General features: G+C 28.1%; 1 protein-coding gene across 4 annotated transcripts in view; it reads right to left on the bottom strand.

The window, feature by feature from the left end:
• Positions 1-811: 811 nt before the first annotated feature.
• The window catches only part of LOC110613114 (proline-rich receptor-like protein kinase PERK3), a 39,824-nt gene continuing 24,592 nt past the window's right edge, over positions 812-16,043 (bottom strand). For 2 of the 4 annotated variants that reach the window (XM_043955766.1, XM_043955765.1), the window contains exons 2-10: positions 4,221-4,265; positions 4,094-4,147; positions 3,950-3,997; positions 3,531-3,863; positions 2,869-2,949; positions 2,714-2,784; positions 1,955-2,034; positions 1,695-1,839; positions 812-1,076 (exon numbers count right to left, since the gene is read on the bottom strand). In XM_043955766.1, coding sequence (XP_043811701.1) covers positions 975-1,076; positions 1,695-1,839; positions 1,955-2,034; positions 2,714-2,784; positions 2,869-2,949; positions 3,531-3,863; positions 3,950-3,997; positions 4,094-4,147; positions 4,221-4,265 — 959 coding nt within the window. In that variant the 3' untranslated portion in view covers positions 812-974. Of the gene's footprint in view, positions 1,077-1,694; positions 1,840-1,954; positions 2,035-2,713; positions 2,785-2,868; positions 2,950-3,530; positions 3,864-3,949; positions 3,998-4,093; positions 4,148-4,220; positions 4,266-4,366; positions 4,529-16,043 lie in introns of those variants that run through there. The other 2 variants (XM_021754065.2, XM_021754066.2) reach the window with 2 other exon arrangements.

Below are 16,043 nucleotides of genomic sequence, written 5' to 3'. Positions count from 1 at the left end.
CATCTTATTTTTTATATTTAAAATAACAGACACATCACTTTGCTGTCGATATTTAACCAACACTATCCCGAAGCTTCCGATTCAGTGTTGTATTAAAACAGCTTCAAAACCTATTAATATCAATGGCAGGAAAAAGGAAAATTAATTATAAACTTATAATTTATCCATAATACAATAAAAAGAATACAACAACATAATCGATATAAATAAATTTGCATAATATTTCAATGTTAATTTTTTAAAATATACAATTAAGATAGAGATGCATATTTATTAACATACTCTCGTTACACACTATTATTATAAAAATGAATAAAATAGTTGTGAAATATTTTATTAAATATTAATTTAAACATTATATAATTTTGAATGAATTCAAACTTAATCAATGAATAATATTAAACATTAGATAATTTTAAATAAATATATTAAAAATATATAATTAATGTCGGTATCAAAATAAATTAGTTAAAACAATATAATTAATGTTTAAAAATTAACAAATAAGATGGTTTATTTTTTGTATAAATATAATAAAATTTAGTATTTAATTAGTATCATAATTAATTTTTTTAATACTATTTTAAAAAATAGTAATTTTATAACCATAATTTTATTAGTATTATTAATTCATAAAACTCATATTTTAAATTTTTTCATTTGTAAAAATAATTAACTTATATAAAAAAATTAATATAGAAAAGTTATAATAATTTTAAATAGTTAAATCAAGCAAAGGTTAAATAGTAAAACGAATTAAAATTTTCTGTTTTCCATGTTTCTCACTTTTTTAAATGAAATTTGCAGCTTATTAAAAACATAATAAATTGAAATTATTAATAAGTATGTCAATATCAACTCACAAAAATAAACTACATAAAAAAGGAGGAAAAAAAAATGGTCTTAGACGAAGGGTATGACAACCTGGTGCGTTGGGTTGAGTTTCTAAAGCTCTCTTGGCCTCAGCGCCTCAGTCAATGAGGGGGGTAGAGTGGTCCTTGGTACAGGTACTGGGTGTCATTTCTCAGCCATATATAATCCATGGGTTCTTTATTTCCTTTTAGTACTTCAACTATCTGTACCACAGAAAGTAAACTCATTTATTTATTTAACACGTAAATTATCAACTTTAAATTATAAATAATTTATGGCAATAGTGAAACAAATTATATAAGAAAAATAATAGTAAAAAGAGCTGAGGAAGAATTGTATAATATCTTACTTAAATTTTATACTTACCTCGCTTATATTTGGACGTAATTTTGCAGGTTTATATATACATGCCGCTGCACAATAAATCATTCTACTCATTTCTTTTTCATTATAATTTTTTTGTAATTTGAAATCAACAAGATTATTATAATTTTTCGTATCTAAATCTTCTCCTTTATTGTCGATTCCCAAAATTTGTTTGAGACGAGAAAGTGCCTGAAATTTAAAAAATATAAATAAAGTAAAATAAATGAGAATTCAAATAACTTCATTAGGCAGAAAAAAGAAAAAAAAAAAAAAAAAAACTTCTACTTCTTTTTAGTTACTGGCAAATTAAAACAATGTTAATAACTACTTCTTTAAAAGGCAAATAATTTAGATTTTCATAAATCAAGTTTACAAAGCAAAGCAAATATAGGCAACCCACAAATAAGAGATAGAAATATGGCCAACATTAGTTTGAATGGAGAGCAAGTACGTACCCAATCAACTAAGCGATCTTTGTTTTCAAGTATGGCAAATTTCCCAGTAATTAACTCCAAAAGCACGACACCAAATGAAAAGACATCAGACTTTTCAGTGAGCTTCCTTCTCAGATCAGCTACGTAGTACTCAGGAGGTTCATAACTGCTCTTTTTGAGAAAGTTTGCATGAAAATAACTTAGCTAGTAACTATCCGATGAAATTAAGCCAAGGAAAACTCATAAGCTTAGCTAAGAAACAGAAACAGAAACAATCTTACGACTTAGGAGTTCCCTTTGGATCAGTAGAAACGTGAGACTGAAAACTCATAAATTCTTTGGCTAGTCCAAAATCTCCGATCTATAAGAAAATTAATAGTAAATTGTTATGTTATATAAGAGTAAATTTAATTGACATAAAAATAATTAAGAATTAATTGATATAGGAACAAATTTATTACTGTTAACTTTAAATTAAAAAAAAAAATGCAAACGCATTGAATGAAGCAATTTGCTCCATTCAATGCATTTAATGGCTAAGTGGAAAAGAAGGCAAGGCTCTGCCAATAAAAGGGCACAAGACCAAGGTCGTACCAAGCAGTACTGAAGTGAACGATTTTCTCTTTGTGGGTATTTCTAGTTTGATTAGAGGGACAATATTGAGAGTGAAATTTACTCTAAAAAAATTATCTCCAGGGATCTGGACGGCTATTTGTTTCAACGGGATGATTTAAACACGGAGTAGTTATAGGTCGGTATTTAACTGAAACACGTTAAAAATTATATATATCTCTTTTAATTTTTTTATTGCAGTTTTTATTTCTAGTCCAATCAATAATTTTCTCAATAATTACATCTCATATATAACAAATGTGAATTTTTTTGTTGATATTTTTATAGTTATTTGAAGTTTATTTACATTTTTTTCAAAGGTGGCACTGAATCAAGAAGTTTAACTTGCAAACTTTTCACAAATTTTAGTTATAAATATAAGTAACTATATTACAAAAGTCTAAGCATTTATAAATATATTACATTACCTTTGGTATGAATTTATCATCAAGAAGAATATTAGCGCTTTTAATATCTCGATGAATAATTCTGGATTTACCTATATAAATAAATATGAATGAATAAATTAAAATACCTTACAATTAAAAAAAAAGAGTAATGAAAATAAGCTCTAAATACTCACAATGCAAGTGTTTTAATCCTTCTGCAGTGCCTAAAGCAATTTTCAATCTGTCAGACCACTTAATAGTCTGCTTTTCTTTTCCTGTAATGTTATTATCTTGTATCAAAATAAAAAAGAAAAGCACAAAAAAAAAAAAAACTATGAATAATTATAAGAAATTGTTTTTGATAGTTGTGTGATTCGAATAAGATTAATATTATTCATGAAACATATATTGAGATTAGGATTTGAATGTTCTGACATTGTATCACAATATTTTTCAACATAATAAAATTTTATATTTTTCTTGTTTGCAAATTTAGATTTTATGACCCAATTATATTAAATTTTTATGTTCACTCTCTATACATAGTATTTTGTGTTTGTTTCAACAGTAATATATATTTTATAAACTTTTTACTAATTTAATTTACTGTACTTTTATATCATAACAATAATTGTATATATATTTATTTTATTGCAAATATTTACAATTATTATGTTTTTATTTTTAATATATTAATAATACTTTTACTTTTATGTTGTTAATATGTATCTTTTAATTGTTTTTTAATATTATAATATTTTAGTTGTTTAATATAACTATATTAAATCAATATAGGCACTTTTAATAAGTTCATTAGAGCATAGGCAGATGAATCAAAGTAGGAAAAGGGACTAACCATGCAAACAAGACATCAAGGAGTTGTTGGAAACAAACTCATAAACAAGCAATCTGTTGGATCCATCATTGCAATATCCTATCACCTTCACAATATTTTGGTGAGGCTCAATGCGGCTAAGGATTTCAGCCTCCAGCTGATATTGATCTCTCGCCATTGTCTCATGCTCTGGGTTAGCTTGATGTTTAAGCCTCTTAATTGCAACCACTTCACCATTTGAAAGTTCTCCTTTAAAAACTTCACCCGTAAGACCACGGCCTAGCAGATTGTTATCGTCAAAGGTGAAATAACGAGCTGCTTTTGCTAGTTCCTTATAAGAAAATGTCCGAACACCTGAACTACTACATAATATAATTAAATATAAAAATTCTACTTATTTCTTGTTAATCAAAACATATCAATCAATAAAAAAATTACACCTTTTTCTCTGCTAGCAGCTGCCTCATCAATTGGAAAATCACTTTCCTCTATGATCTCCAAAAGAAAATAAAATAGAATAAAAATCAAGAACTTATATGTGGGATAATTATGTGCAAGATGAAACGTCACAAGATATTATATACCTTTTTCTGCGCTAATATTTGCCTCAATTGGAATAGCAGTTTCCTCTTTGATCTCTAAACGAAAATAAAATAGAAGAAAAATTAAGAACTATGTATGCAAGATGAAATTTCACAAGATATTGTATACCTTGTTCTTTGTTGACAGTTGCCTCAATTGGAATAGAACTTTCTTCTATGATTTCCAAAAGAAAATAAAATAGAAGAAAAATTAACAACTTATTAAATGGCATGGAATTTATACGCGAGATGAAATAGATGCTAAAAAAAACATACCTGCAATAGGTGGGTGATTACCGTTTTTCCTCCTATTCCGCCGCCCACAGAAGCAACAGCCAGGCGTCATGGCTGCCCGCGAGGTTTCTTGCAGGCGTGCTGCTAAACTTGGGGAGAAGATGAGAAACAAGGAGCAAGGTTTTATTTTTATCTTATAATATGTATTAACCACTATTCTTCCTTTTTTTTTTAATTAGAAATAATTATATGATATTTTATCTTTATCTTTATTTATTTTTTTAATTCCTAGGCCAGTTGTATTTTTGTGAATCCCAGCTAGCTAATGTTAAGATGATCACATGAAAAACAGGCATGTTTTATCGTTTTTATAATTTTTTTATTATACTTTTTATTTTTTATTTATATATTTTTTTTAAAATACCAATGAGCTTTTGGTTCTAGTCTATCTCTAATCTCTAATCTAATGTATAGTGGGAAGTGGGGAATATATATTAGGATTGATTATTATTTCATTAATTAGGTTAGATAATTATAATTTTTTTTTTTATTTTGATTGGTTTACAAAATTATATACTAATTTATTATTATTTTAAAATCTTTAATTTAATTTTTTAAAATGAATTTTCTTTTTAAATTTAAATTTTATTAATATGGTAAATTTTATTAATTTTTAATTTAATTTAAAATTTTAAATTGAAAAATCTTGACTTTAATTAATGACCTTTCAAATTAACTTCAAACTGTGATTTTATTTGATGCAAAAAGTAAGAGAGTAATTTTATTTTGCGATGTGATCGAAAATGAGATGAAATAGATGCTCAATTAGTAAGAAAATAATTTGAATTCAGAATAAGTGTGTAAGAATGCATACTTTAAATTCTTGAATTCAGAATAAGTGTGTAAGAATGCATATTTTAAATGTTGTATATCCTTCATTTTATATTGTAAGAAAGATAAAGTTAATTAGTGAATTTTTTGAAAATTCAACTGGTACCGACTAATAGTTAAGAGATCTGTATTTATAGGTGTAATAGAGATCTCTTGGAATATATCCTCTAATAGTAATTTTATACTTATAAAGAACTCAATCGGTTTAGAATATGGCGAGTTTCCTGTCGTTCTGAGTATTGATTATTATGATATTCGAATTTTTTTTTTTATGAGTGAGACTTCTATAACTGCATATTATAACTTATATAATAATTTATTAGAATTTTATCCCGTAATCTTATCCTATGGGACAGTCATAATATATTTTAAGTGATTATTATGTTATGTCATTTTGCATGGTATGCTATACATTAATATATAGTTTATATTTATATAATTTATTAGTATATAGCATTAAAATATTAGTCTAATTTATTAAGAAATTTGATTCAGTTTCAACTCGGTTATGTATATTTTCAGTTTCTTTTCAATTATAATTTCAACTTTTATTTTGGTTTTGATTTTATTACGATTTCTATTCATGCAATAAAATATTTCTAATATTAATATATATTTAAATAGTAATACTAATATTATTTATACTAAACTGAAAAATCAAACAAATGATATATATATATAATATATATTCATAATGTGAAACCAACAAAGTTTAATACTTTTCTGCTTTTTTTTTTTTTCTGTAAAAAACTATAGTTTAAGCAAATATTATGGACCTTCATTGATTCACAAACTTTTACTGATTCTCAATTGAATTCATGAATTTAATAAATCAACTCCAACTTTGAATTTTATGACAAATTAAATCAACATAATTAAATTTAGCATAATTATCACTAGATGTGATGAAATAAATAAAACCATATTTTGTTTTCACTTTCATTAAACCATATATATTAAAATTAATCAGTAGCAAAAATACATATTATTTCAATTGAAATAACATATCTTTTCAAATGAAATGGCACATTATTTTAATTGAAAATACATGTTATTTAAAATAAAATGACATATCATTTCATTTAAAATAATACATGTTATTTTGATACCCTCAAATTTAGAGAATCAATCTCTCATTCTTGATAAAATTAAATATATGATAAATCATTAGAAAGTTTTTATATTTTTAATTTGCAGAATGAATCTTGGCAAGATGTTAAATGCAGCTCCGCCATCAACCAATACTCGAGACATTTCAGGTTTCTAAGGAGTCACTATAAACGATTATGTTATCAAGATTTTCTATTTGTGATGTTTTTTTCTGTTTTTTTTTTTTCACAAGTCAAATAAATCTAATTTAAATTTTTTGACCAATTAAACTTTTGTTTATTGTAATTAATAGTTAGTTTTAGTTTAGTTAGCTCCTGCCAACTCATCATATTTCAGATGAAGCATCCTTGCGTATAAACGGATAGCTTCTTGAGTAATGCAAGCTAACTCATTCCTTGCTCACAAGATACTTGTGACACGAATCTCCTCAGCTTCTGAGAGAGATTTCAAGTAGTCAAAACATCATATATTTCTATATGCAAAATCAATCATTTATCCTTCATTAATTTATTTTATAAGAAAATAATTTAAATTCAACCTCTTTTTAAATTAAAATTTTTTAAATTAAATAAAAATTATTAAAAAAATTAATTAAATTTTAATTTTTTTTTATTTCAAATAGAGTGTTAAGGTGTAGGAAATAAATGAGATTTAAAGTTTCAGTCTCCTTATTTATTTTTTCTGAGATATTCACTATTGCGATAAAAAAGAAGTAAAAGTGAAAATTAGGGAAAAAAATAACAGGCATTACTCAATTACTTAGCAAGTTTATACATTAATAGAAATAAAATATTACTTATTTATCCTTATGTATCTCATAATTTCATATTTTCTAATTAAAATTTAACAAATTTTAGATATTTACAATAATAATAGAATTTTTACACTAATCACATAAAATTTATTTTTGTTATTTTTTAATTATTAAATATAAACTTTAACTTTTTAATATAGTATTAAAATTTTTTACTCTTCTGATTTATTAATTTTTTATTTTTTATAGTAAACGGAAACCTTTATCGTTTTCCATAATTTTTTATTATAACTTTTTTAATTTTTTTTCCCTTGATAAGTTTTTAATTTTTAAATAAATTTTCAGTCAAAGAAATAATACTATGGCCAATGAGCTTTTGGTCCTGGTCTTTTTTAATTCTTTCAAAAGCTCTCCTCTTAATGGAGTAAAATATAGTAGACATGAGATCACCTTCCATTAGGTAGTTGGATCCATAATAAATAATAATTTGTTTGATAAAATATTCATACCTAACGCATCACCAAATAATTTATATATTCATATTTAAATATTTAATTAGTTATCTTTTTAGTAAGAAATGGGAATAGTGTTTCCCATTTGAATTTTCAGATTAGTTACTATGCTTTTATTTATTAAATTAAATTAAATTAAAAATTTAGATGCGGAATATTGGATAAGAATATGAATAAGATTTTTTATACTAACTATTATATATAATTTGAAATATTAAATTAAATTAAATTAAAAAATTAATTTCGTACTATTTATTATATACAATTCGAAATTATCATATTCGACCGATATAAAATGATTTTTCAAGCTAGCAGGTCAACATCACAAGAATAGTGATTCCAATTTGAATTTTCAGATTAGTTACGTATGCTTTTATTTATCATTATAATAATATATAATATAGAGCATGACTAAGAGGTCATCTTATTATCATTTCTATTTTTAACTAGAAGAAAAAAAAAACTGTTTATAAGAATGTAACTGTATCCAAGATACAAAATAAAGAGAAAAATAAATAATATTGCAAATATAACAACAAATATAATAAATCCAACTGCAACTAAATCCAAAAAAAAGTTAAAATAACCTGTAAATTGGTGGATTAATGTGCAATAAAAAATTTTCTCGAATCGATTGTTTTCTATGCTTAAATATTGAAACAATGTATATACTACAACAAAATAAATTTAGTAGGTGATTTCAATAGAGAAGAAAACTTTTTTATATGTTAGTAGTAGTACTCGCTTGGACTGAGATAAAATATGAATTTCTTATTAACTGATTTTCAGATAAAAAAAAGAAGTTAACGTTAAACTCATTAACTGATTTTATGAGATAAAATATGCATTATATTAACTGATTTTCAAATAAAAAAATAGGCAGCAATCTTTAACTTTCTTAAAGTTTAGTCACTAATCTTTTACTAATTCAAAATAAAATTTTTAATCGGATAAAATATTTCTAACATTAACTCATTTGATTACTGCAGTTTTTTAATAACAAAGTAATGATAAGAATTATAGAAATTAGAGTGATTAAAAACATAAAAAAATATAACTTAATTATATTGATCCTATATTGAAAATTTTCAAAGTAAGCCTTAAGCTATTATCATAAGATAGGGTCACATGGTAAGAGTTTGATAAGCTGATACGTAATTTTATTCGCAGAAATAAAGACTCGGATGCCCAGATCTTCATACATATACAAATGTCCGGCTCCTCATAAAACTTGGACGACCATTGAGCCCGGAACCAAAAGTAAAAGACCTGGTCTCATGACAAGTCGACCTCAAGTCGGAACAGGTCGACCTCAAGATGGACATACTCGCCATCTCAATGTCAGGGCGAATCTTCATAAGGAAGTTACCGTTAAACAACTATAATTCAACAAAACCCTTTTTAGGCCTACGATCATGGGGTTTCTGGCCAATTAGCCGGAGAAAATCCATTACCAGCAAGTCGGCTATGTCATCGCCGGATTATCAAGAAATACCATATTTATCTCTATCTTCTAACAGTATAAAAGAGGAACGATCCCAGAGACCAAAATGCGCTATTCTTTAACACTAATATTCTGAATTCTAAGCAATTCTTTACTCTCACCTTGTTCTTCATTCTACTGACTTTAGTATCAGAGTGGCTACTGCAAGTGCCAACACCTCATTCTCTCTCTCTCTTGCAGGTTTAGCCAATCACAACACCCCAGCTCAGCTCCGTTCCAGCTACGTCATTATTTTTTTATTTTGAGTAACATTATTAGTTTCATTGCTAGGAAATCCATTAAGCTCTCTCTCTGTTCATTTGAATTAAAACTCGTCTTTTAAAAAGAAATCTTTCTTTTTTCTCAAAATGACTAGAAATTCACAAGCTGCTGCTAAGGCTGCTATGATCTTCACTAGGTAGCTAGAGGTGATAATGAAGAGGTCATTTTCCTGGTCAAAATGGCGACGATAGAGGAAGGAGAATCGTGGATGGTATCCGTGTATAAATTTTTGACACAGGATGGTCTGCCGACCGACGAATGGTCGATTAAATAAGTAATAAAAAAATCCTCTAGATATGCACTAATTAATGATCAATTGTATAGGAGATCCTCAACTCAATCGTGGTTGAAACGCGTAATGGAAGATGAAGGCCGAGAAATCCTTAAAGACATTTATGAAGGTAATTGCGAAAATCACGAAGGAGCTCAAACGATAGCGTAGAAAGCATTTGGACAAGGATACTAATGGCTAATGATAATACATGATGCAAATGAACTTGTCCAAAGGTGTCATCAATGTCAAGCGCATGCAAGCACCCTAAGATCTCAGTAAGTTCTAAAGAAATGCAATTTAGCAGGAGAGACAAATCACATGTCTTCAATGTAGGAGACTTAGTTTTCAAAAGAACAGATGTAATAGGTGTCGAGTTTAGTAAGTCGGGTGAAAACTAGACAGAACCATATAGGGGCCTAAAGGTTATTCGCCGGAGCTTATAAACTGGCCAAGCTAGATGGCCGAGTTTTTTCTCATTCGAACATTTGAGAAAATTTTATCAATAATAAGTTAACGAGGTATTTTTCATTTGTTGTATTCTTCAGGGATAAGGAACGATGGATTGCCTTCTTCAAAAAGCTTAAAAGAACAAAAATTTTGGATTTAGGCGGGAATCCTTCGGGCACTCACCCAGACGAAAATCCTTTGGGCTCATTCATCCGGGCGTTGGGCTGTGGAACAAAAATTTCAAAGCTTTGGCGGGAATCCTCCAGGCTCATTCATCCGGGCGTTGGACCACAGAACAAAAATTTCTGGGTTTAGACTGGAATCCTCCGGGCACTCACCCAGGTGGGAATCCTCCGGGCGTTGGACTGTGGAACAAAAATTTCAAAGATTTGGTGGGAATCCTCTAGGCACTCACCCAGGCGGGAATCTTCCTAGCTCATTCATTCGGGCATGGGTCCCGCACATATTTTGGGCATTGGTCCGTGGAAACAAACAAATCGAAGACTACGCATGAACCCCAGACCAGGCATTGGACCCACTAAACATCAACTCTAGCCACAATTCGAGTGTTAGACCTACTAAACAGCTCCGACCACAATTTGAGCATTGGACCCACCAAACATCAGCTCCGGCCACTAAACATTGGCTCTAGCCACAATATGGGTGTTGGTCTCGAATAGCAAGGCATTTAACAACTGGGTGTTAGTCGCGCTTTTCCCAAAAAGTTTTTAAGGCGTTAAGATGCCAGCCTACAAGGCGGGTGTAATCTAGGTCGACATGACTAAGTGTTAGTCCCACTTCTCCAAATAAGTTTCTGAGGCATTAAGATGTCAGCCCGCAGGGAGGGTGTAATCTAGGTCGGCATGACCGGTTGTTAGTCCCGCTTCTCCAAAAAAGTTTCTAAGGGTATAATCCAGGTCGACTAAATCGGGTGTTAGTCCCGCTTCTCCAAAAATGTCCCAAGTAGTTCATACTAGGCCGTAAGGCGAGTGTACGCTAGGCTGACCATCCGGGTGGTAGTCCCGCTTTACAAAAAATTTCTACAACATTTCATGCCAGGCCATAAGTCAGGAGTCTGTCAGGGGATCAGGCCATAAGTCATGGACAAAAGAGCCCAAAAAAGGTACAAAAGCAAAAATACTCAAAAAATGTGCAAAAGCAAAAGAGCCCGGAAGAGACACAAAAACAAAAATATTCGGAAGATGCGTAAAGGTAAAAGAACCTGGAAGAGACACAAAAGAGAAAATACTCAAAAGACACTTGAAGACAAAAAGATTCCGAATAGGCATAAGAGCAAAAATGCTCGGAAGACACTTAAGGGCAAAATAGCTTGGAAGAGGTATGAGAGTGAAAGTGCTCGGATAAGAACCAGGGTTTAAGAGCCTGGAAGCTGATCAGAGGGCAATATGCTCAAGACAAAAAACCTAGAAGATCACTAGGGCCAATGGAGTAAGAAAATGCACGGACTCTCGTCAGGAATGGAAAAGACTAAGAAGCATGCAAGGGCTAGAAAAATGCTCGAAAACTCGATAAAATCGAAACCAAAGCATTAGACAAAGACTTTGGACCGGGTTGGTCACTAAAGTGTGAGAAGATACATGCTAGGATAACGACCAGATATCAGTTCGGATTAATAGATATTCTCAAGACATGACTGGGTGTTAAGGTCAATTTATTATTTTTAATTATCATAACTACAAGACAATTGTTATTTATGGGCAGGAGCAAGCAAAACAATGCGAGTATAGAGAGCTAATCTAAACATACCACATGCCCCAGATCACGAAGATAATTGTCATATTCAAATCTAAAAATCAAAGACCAGTGAGGGGACCTCTGATGCTACATGAAAAATTCTCAAAGTAAGTCGTGAGCTGTCACTATAATATAGGGCCACGTAACAAGAGCTTGATAAGCTGATACGCGGTACCACCTGCAGAAAGAAAGGCTCGGATGCCCGGATGCCCGGATCCTTATAAATACACAGATGCCTGACTCCTTATGAAGACTCGGACAACCATTGAGCCTAGAACCAAGAGTAAAAGACTCGGCATCAAGTTGGACATACTCGCCATCTCAATGTTAAGGCGAGTCTTCATAAAGAAATTATCATTAAATAGCTATAATTCAGCAGAGCCCCTTTTATACCTACGATCATAGGGTTCTCGGCCAATTAGCCGGAGAAGATCCATTACCAGCAAGCCGGTTATGCTATCATTAAATTATCGAGAAATATCATATTTATCTCCATCTTCTTACAGTATAAAAGGAAAACAATTTCAGAAACTAAAGTATGCTATTCTCTAATACTGATCCTCTTTGAATTTTAAATAATTCCTTACTCTTGCCTTTGTTTTTCAGTTTATTGACTTAAACATCATAGTGGTTGTAGTAGGCGTCAACCACTTTATTATCTCTCTTGTAGGTCTAGCCAATCACAGCATCTCAGCTCAGCTTCATTCTGGTCAAGTCATATTTTTTATTTTGAGTAACATCATATATTAATAATTATTTTATTACAAATTAAATAATTTAATTTTCTATTATTCTTTTATATGTGTAAAATTATAAATAAATATGTGAATTTTATTTTTAATTATTTCTGCATGCAAATGATGTATCATTTAATTTACTTAAAATATCTCAAAACTAAAATTCAATCAAAAGAAAACTCAATAAAAGAATATAAAATTTAGAGAGAAAAGTTATATGTTACATGATTCATTTAAATTTCTAAATTAAAATTTAGAGGAATAGCCAACCACCTCATTATATGTTACCTGATTGAATTTACTTAATATATCTTAAAACTAAAATTTATTCAAATAAAAACTCAATAAAAAAATTTGATTAAATGTCTCGAACCAATTTTATAAGATGCGATTGATGAAAAATGCAACATATATTATAGTGCTATGTACTAATTACTTGGAGCTATGGGTTGTGTGGCACATCTAATTATAACTCGTTTAACAAATAATAGTAAAATTTTATATTTATTAAAATAAAAATTTATTTATACTCGTAAGTTTTTTATAATAAATATATTAAGTTAAATTTTAAGAAATCTCAAGTTGAATTAAAAAAAAAAAAAATCAATGGGCAATTATAATATGCAGACTATGGACAAAAGCTCATTGACAACCATAAACTATTTAATATTTTCATAGCAATAAATGATTTAAAAATAAAAAGAAATATATAAAGAGGACAAAAAGCTGTCCCATTATATGTATATATAGACAAAGACCAAAAGCTCATTGGCCACATTTTTATAATAATAATGATTAAAAAATAAAAATAAAAAAAAGATATATATAAAGACAATAAAGCTCTCCTGTTTATATATATAGAGAGAGGCTAAGACTGAGAGCTACTTGCCATAATAAACTATTCAGTATTTTGTTGATAGCAATTAAAAAAATCCTTTATTTTTACCAAATAAAATCCTGTTTTCTTGTGATCATCATCCTTCCCCTTCCCTTAGCTGGATTCATGATTAATACGAAAAGAAGAAATATTAATTTGCTTTTTTGTTAAATATTTTTTTTTAAAACAAATCTGTTTGATATTACATTGGTCTTGAAAAAAAATACGTTACTATATTTTATGAGTAAATATAATTATATTACAAAACTATAAATATATCAAAACATTATAACAGAGATTTTTTAAAAATAAATTATATAAAATCCAATCTTTTTTTTTTTTTTTTGAAATGGGGACGGGGATTCGAACCTGAGATCTATCAGGTTTAACCGGATGCACTTACCATCAGGCTAAGCCTGGGAGTGCATAAAATCCAATCTCATAGTAATAGATTTTTAATATAAACTTTAATCATTATTATTCACTCAAATATTAATATATATATTACACTCCACAACGTGGGAGAAAAGCTAAACGAAGTGCGTAACTACCACAAATGGCGGGAATACTATAATAAAAGCTGTCCTGTCTTTTAATTATGTGACCATCTTTTAATCAGCTGGATTAATGGTAATATAATAATAATAATATAAGACCATTGTCGGATTTTGAGGAAGGTTCTTTGAAGTGGTGGAGTCACTTCTGTGGAGTTGTATATGGTGGAGGGAACGTCTCTAGAATTGGTCATGTGTTCTAATTAATTTCTAGGTGATAACAGCTCCAGATGGGCCAGTTGCTCTTTTTTTTTTTTTTTTTGTCGGAAAAGTTGTTTATTATTATTTTTCTAGGTGATAACTGCCAATATTCAAAATTTATTTTGGTGAAGCCAGGAGAAATCTTATCCACTGTGAATTCTGAAATTGTGGAGCTGATTGTGAGACTAAAGAGGACATAAAGCTGTCCCATTATATGTATATATAGAAAAAGACTAAAAGCTCATTGGCCACATTTTTATAACAATAATGATTAAAAAATATATAAAAACACAATAAAACTCTCCTAGATATATAATATGGACTGAGACCGAGAGCTACTTGCCATAATAAACTATTCAGTATGTTGTCGATTGCAATTAAAAGAATCCTGTTTAATCCCGTTTTCTTGTGATCATCATCCTTATCCCTTGGCTGGATTCATGATTAATATGAAAGAAGAAATATTAATTTGGGTTTTTGTTAGTTTTTTTAAAAAAATCTGTTTAATATTATATTGGTCTTGGAAAAAAATATATTTTACTATACTTTATCAGTAAATATAATTATATTACAAGACTAAATGTATGGAAACATTATAAGAAAAATTTTAAGGAACACAAATTATATAAAATTTAATTTCATAATAATAAATTTTTAACATAAAATTTAATTATTATATCCATTTAAATATTAAAATTCTATAATATATGTCGAAACAATATATATATATATATATATTATCATAAATTCAGCTGATTGAAAGATGATCACATAATTAAAAGACAGGATAGCTTGATATTCCCGCTATTTGTAATTTATATATATTATATTATCATAAATTCAGCTGATTGAAAGATGGTCACATAATTAAAAGACAGGACAGCTTGGTATTCTCGCCATTTGTGATTTATCGGTAGTTTTGCTGACTTTGTTTAGCTTTTCTTATATATTTTACGCTCCACAACTTGGAAGAAAAGCTAAACAAAGTGAGCAAAACTTGTTTAGCTTTTCTAGCGTAAAATATATACTTGGAAGAAAAGCTAAACAGAGTGAGCAAAATGAGCAAGATTACCAATAAGTCACAAATGGCGGAAATACCATAATAAAAGCTGTCCTGTCTTTTAATTATATGACCATCTTTCAATCAACTGGATTTATGATAATATAATAATAATAATAATAATATATAAGACCCTTATATATCACTATAAAAGAGTTACAATTTATTATTAAATTTTACCGGCGAATTTTAAATTCATTGATAAATATTAATAATTAATAAATTTTAAATTTATTAATAAATTTTAGTGTGAAAAAATTTATGTAAAAATTTATCAATAAATTTAAAATTTATTATACTAATTTATTAGTATTACTAACGAATTTTAAAATTAATTGATAATTTATAAATTTATAAAATAAATAGCATTAAATTTTATTAACGAATTTAAAATTCATTAGTAAATTCGTTGGTAATTCATTAACGGATTAAAATTCATTAATAAATTTAAAAAATTATTTAAATTATTAATGAATTTAAAATCTATTAATAATGTGTTCAAAAAAATTATTAATAGATTATAAATCCGTTAGTGATGTGTTTAAAAAAATATTAACGGATTTAAAAATTTATTATTAAATTTTTATCATTTAATTAGTGAAAAAAAAATATTAAATTGGTTAATAAACGAAATTTAATTAATGAAAAAAAAATTGAATTCTCATTTTCCTTCTTTTTCATTTCACTTTCTTATTTTATTTTTTTCTTCTCATTTTTCTTCCATCTCTTATCCTTTTTTTATTTCATTCTCTTCCCTCTTCTATTATTCTTTTTATTTTCCT

Source organism: Manihot esculenta, chromosome 4 (genome assembly GCF_001659605.2).
Source record: "Manihot esculenta cultivar AM560-2 chromosome 4, M.esculenta_v8, whole genome shotgun sequence".
Lineage (NCBI taxonomy): Eukaryota > Viridiplantae > Streptophyta > Magnoliopsida > Malpighiales > Euphorbiaceae > Manihot > Manihot esculenta.
Note: the sequence above shows the minus strand (reverse complement) of the source record. Positions and strands in the feature narration are given on the sequence as shown.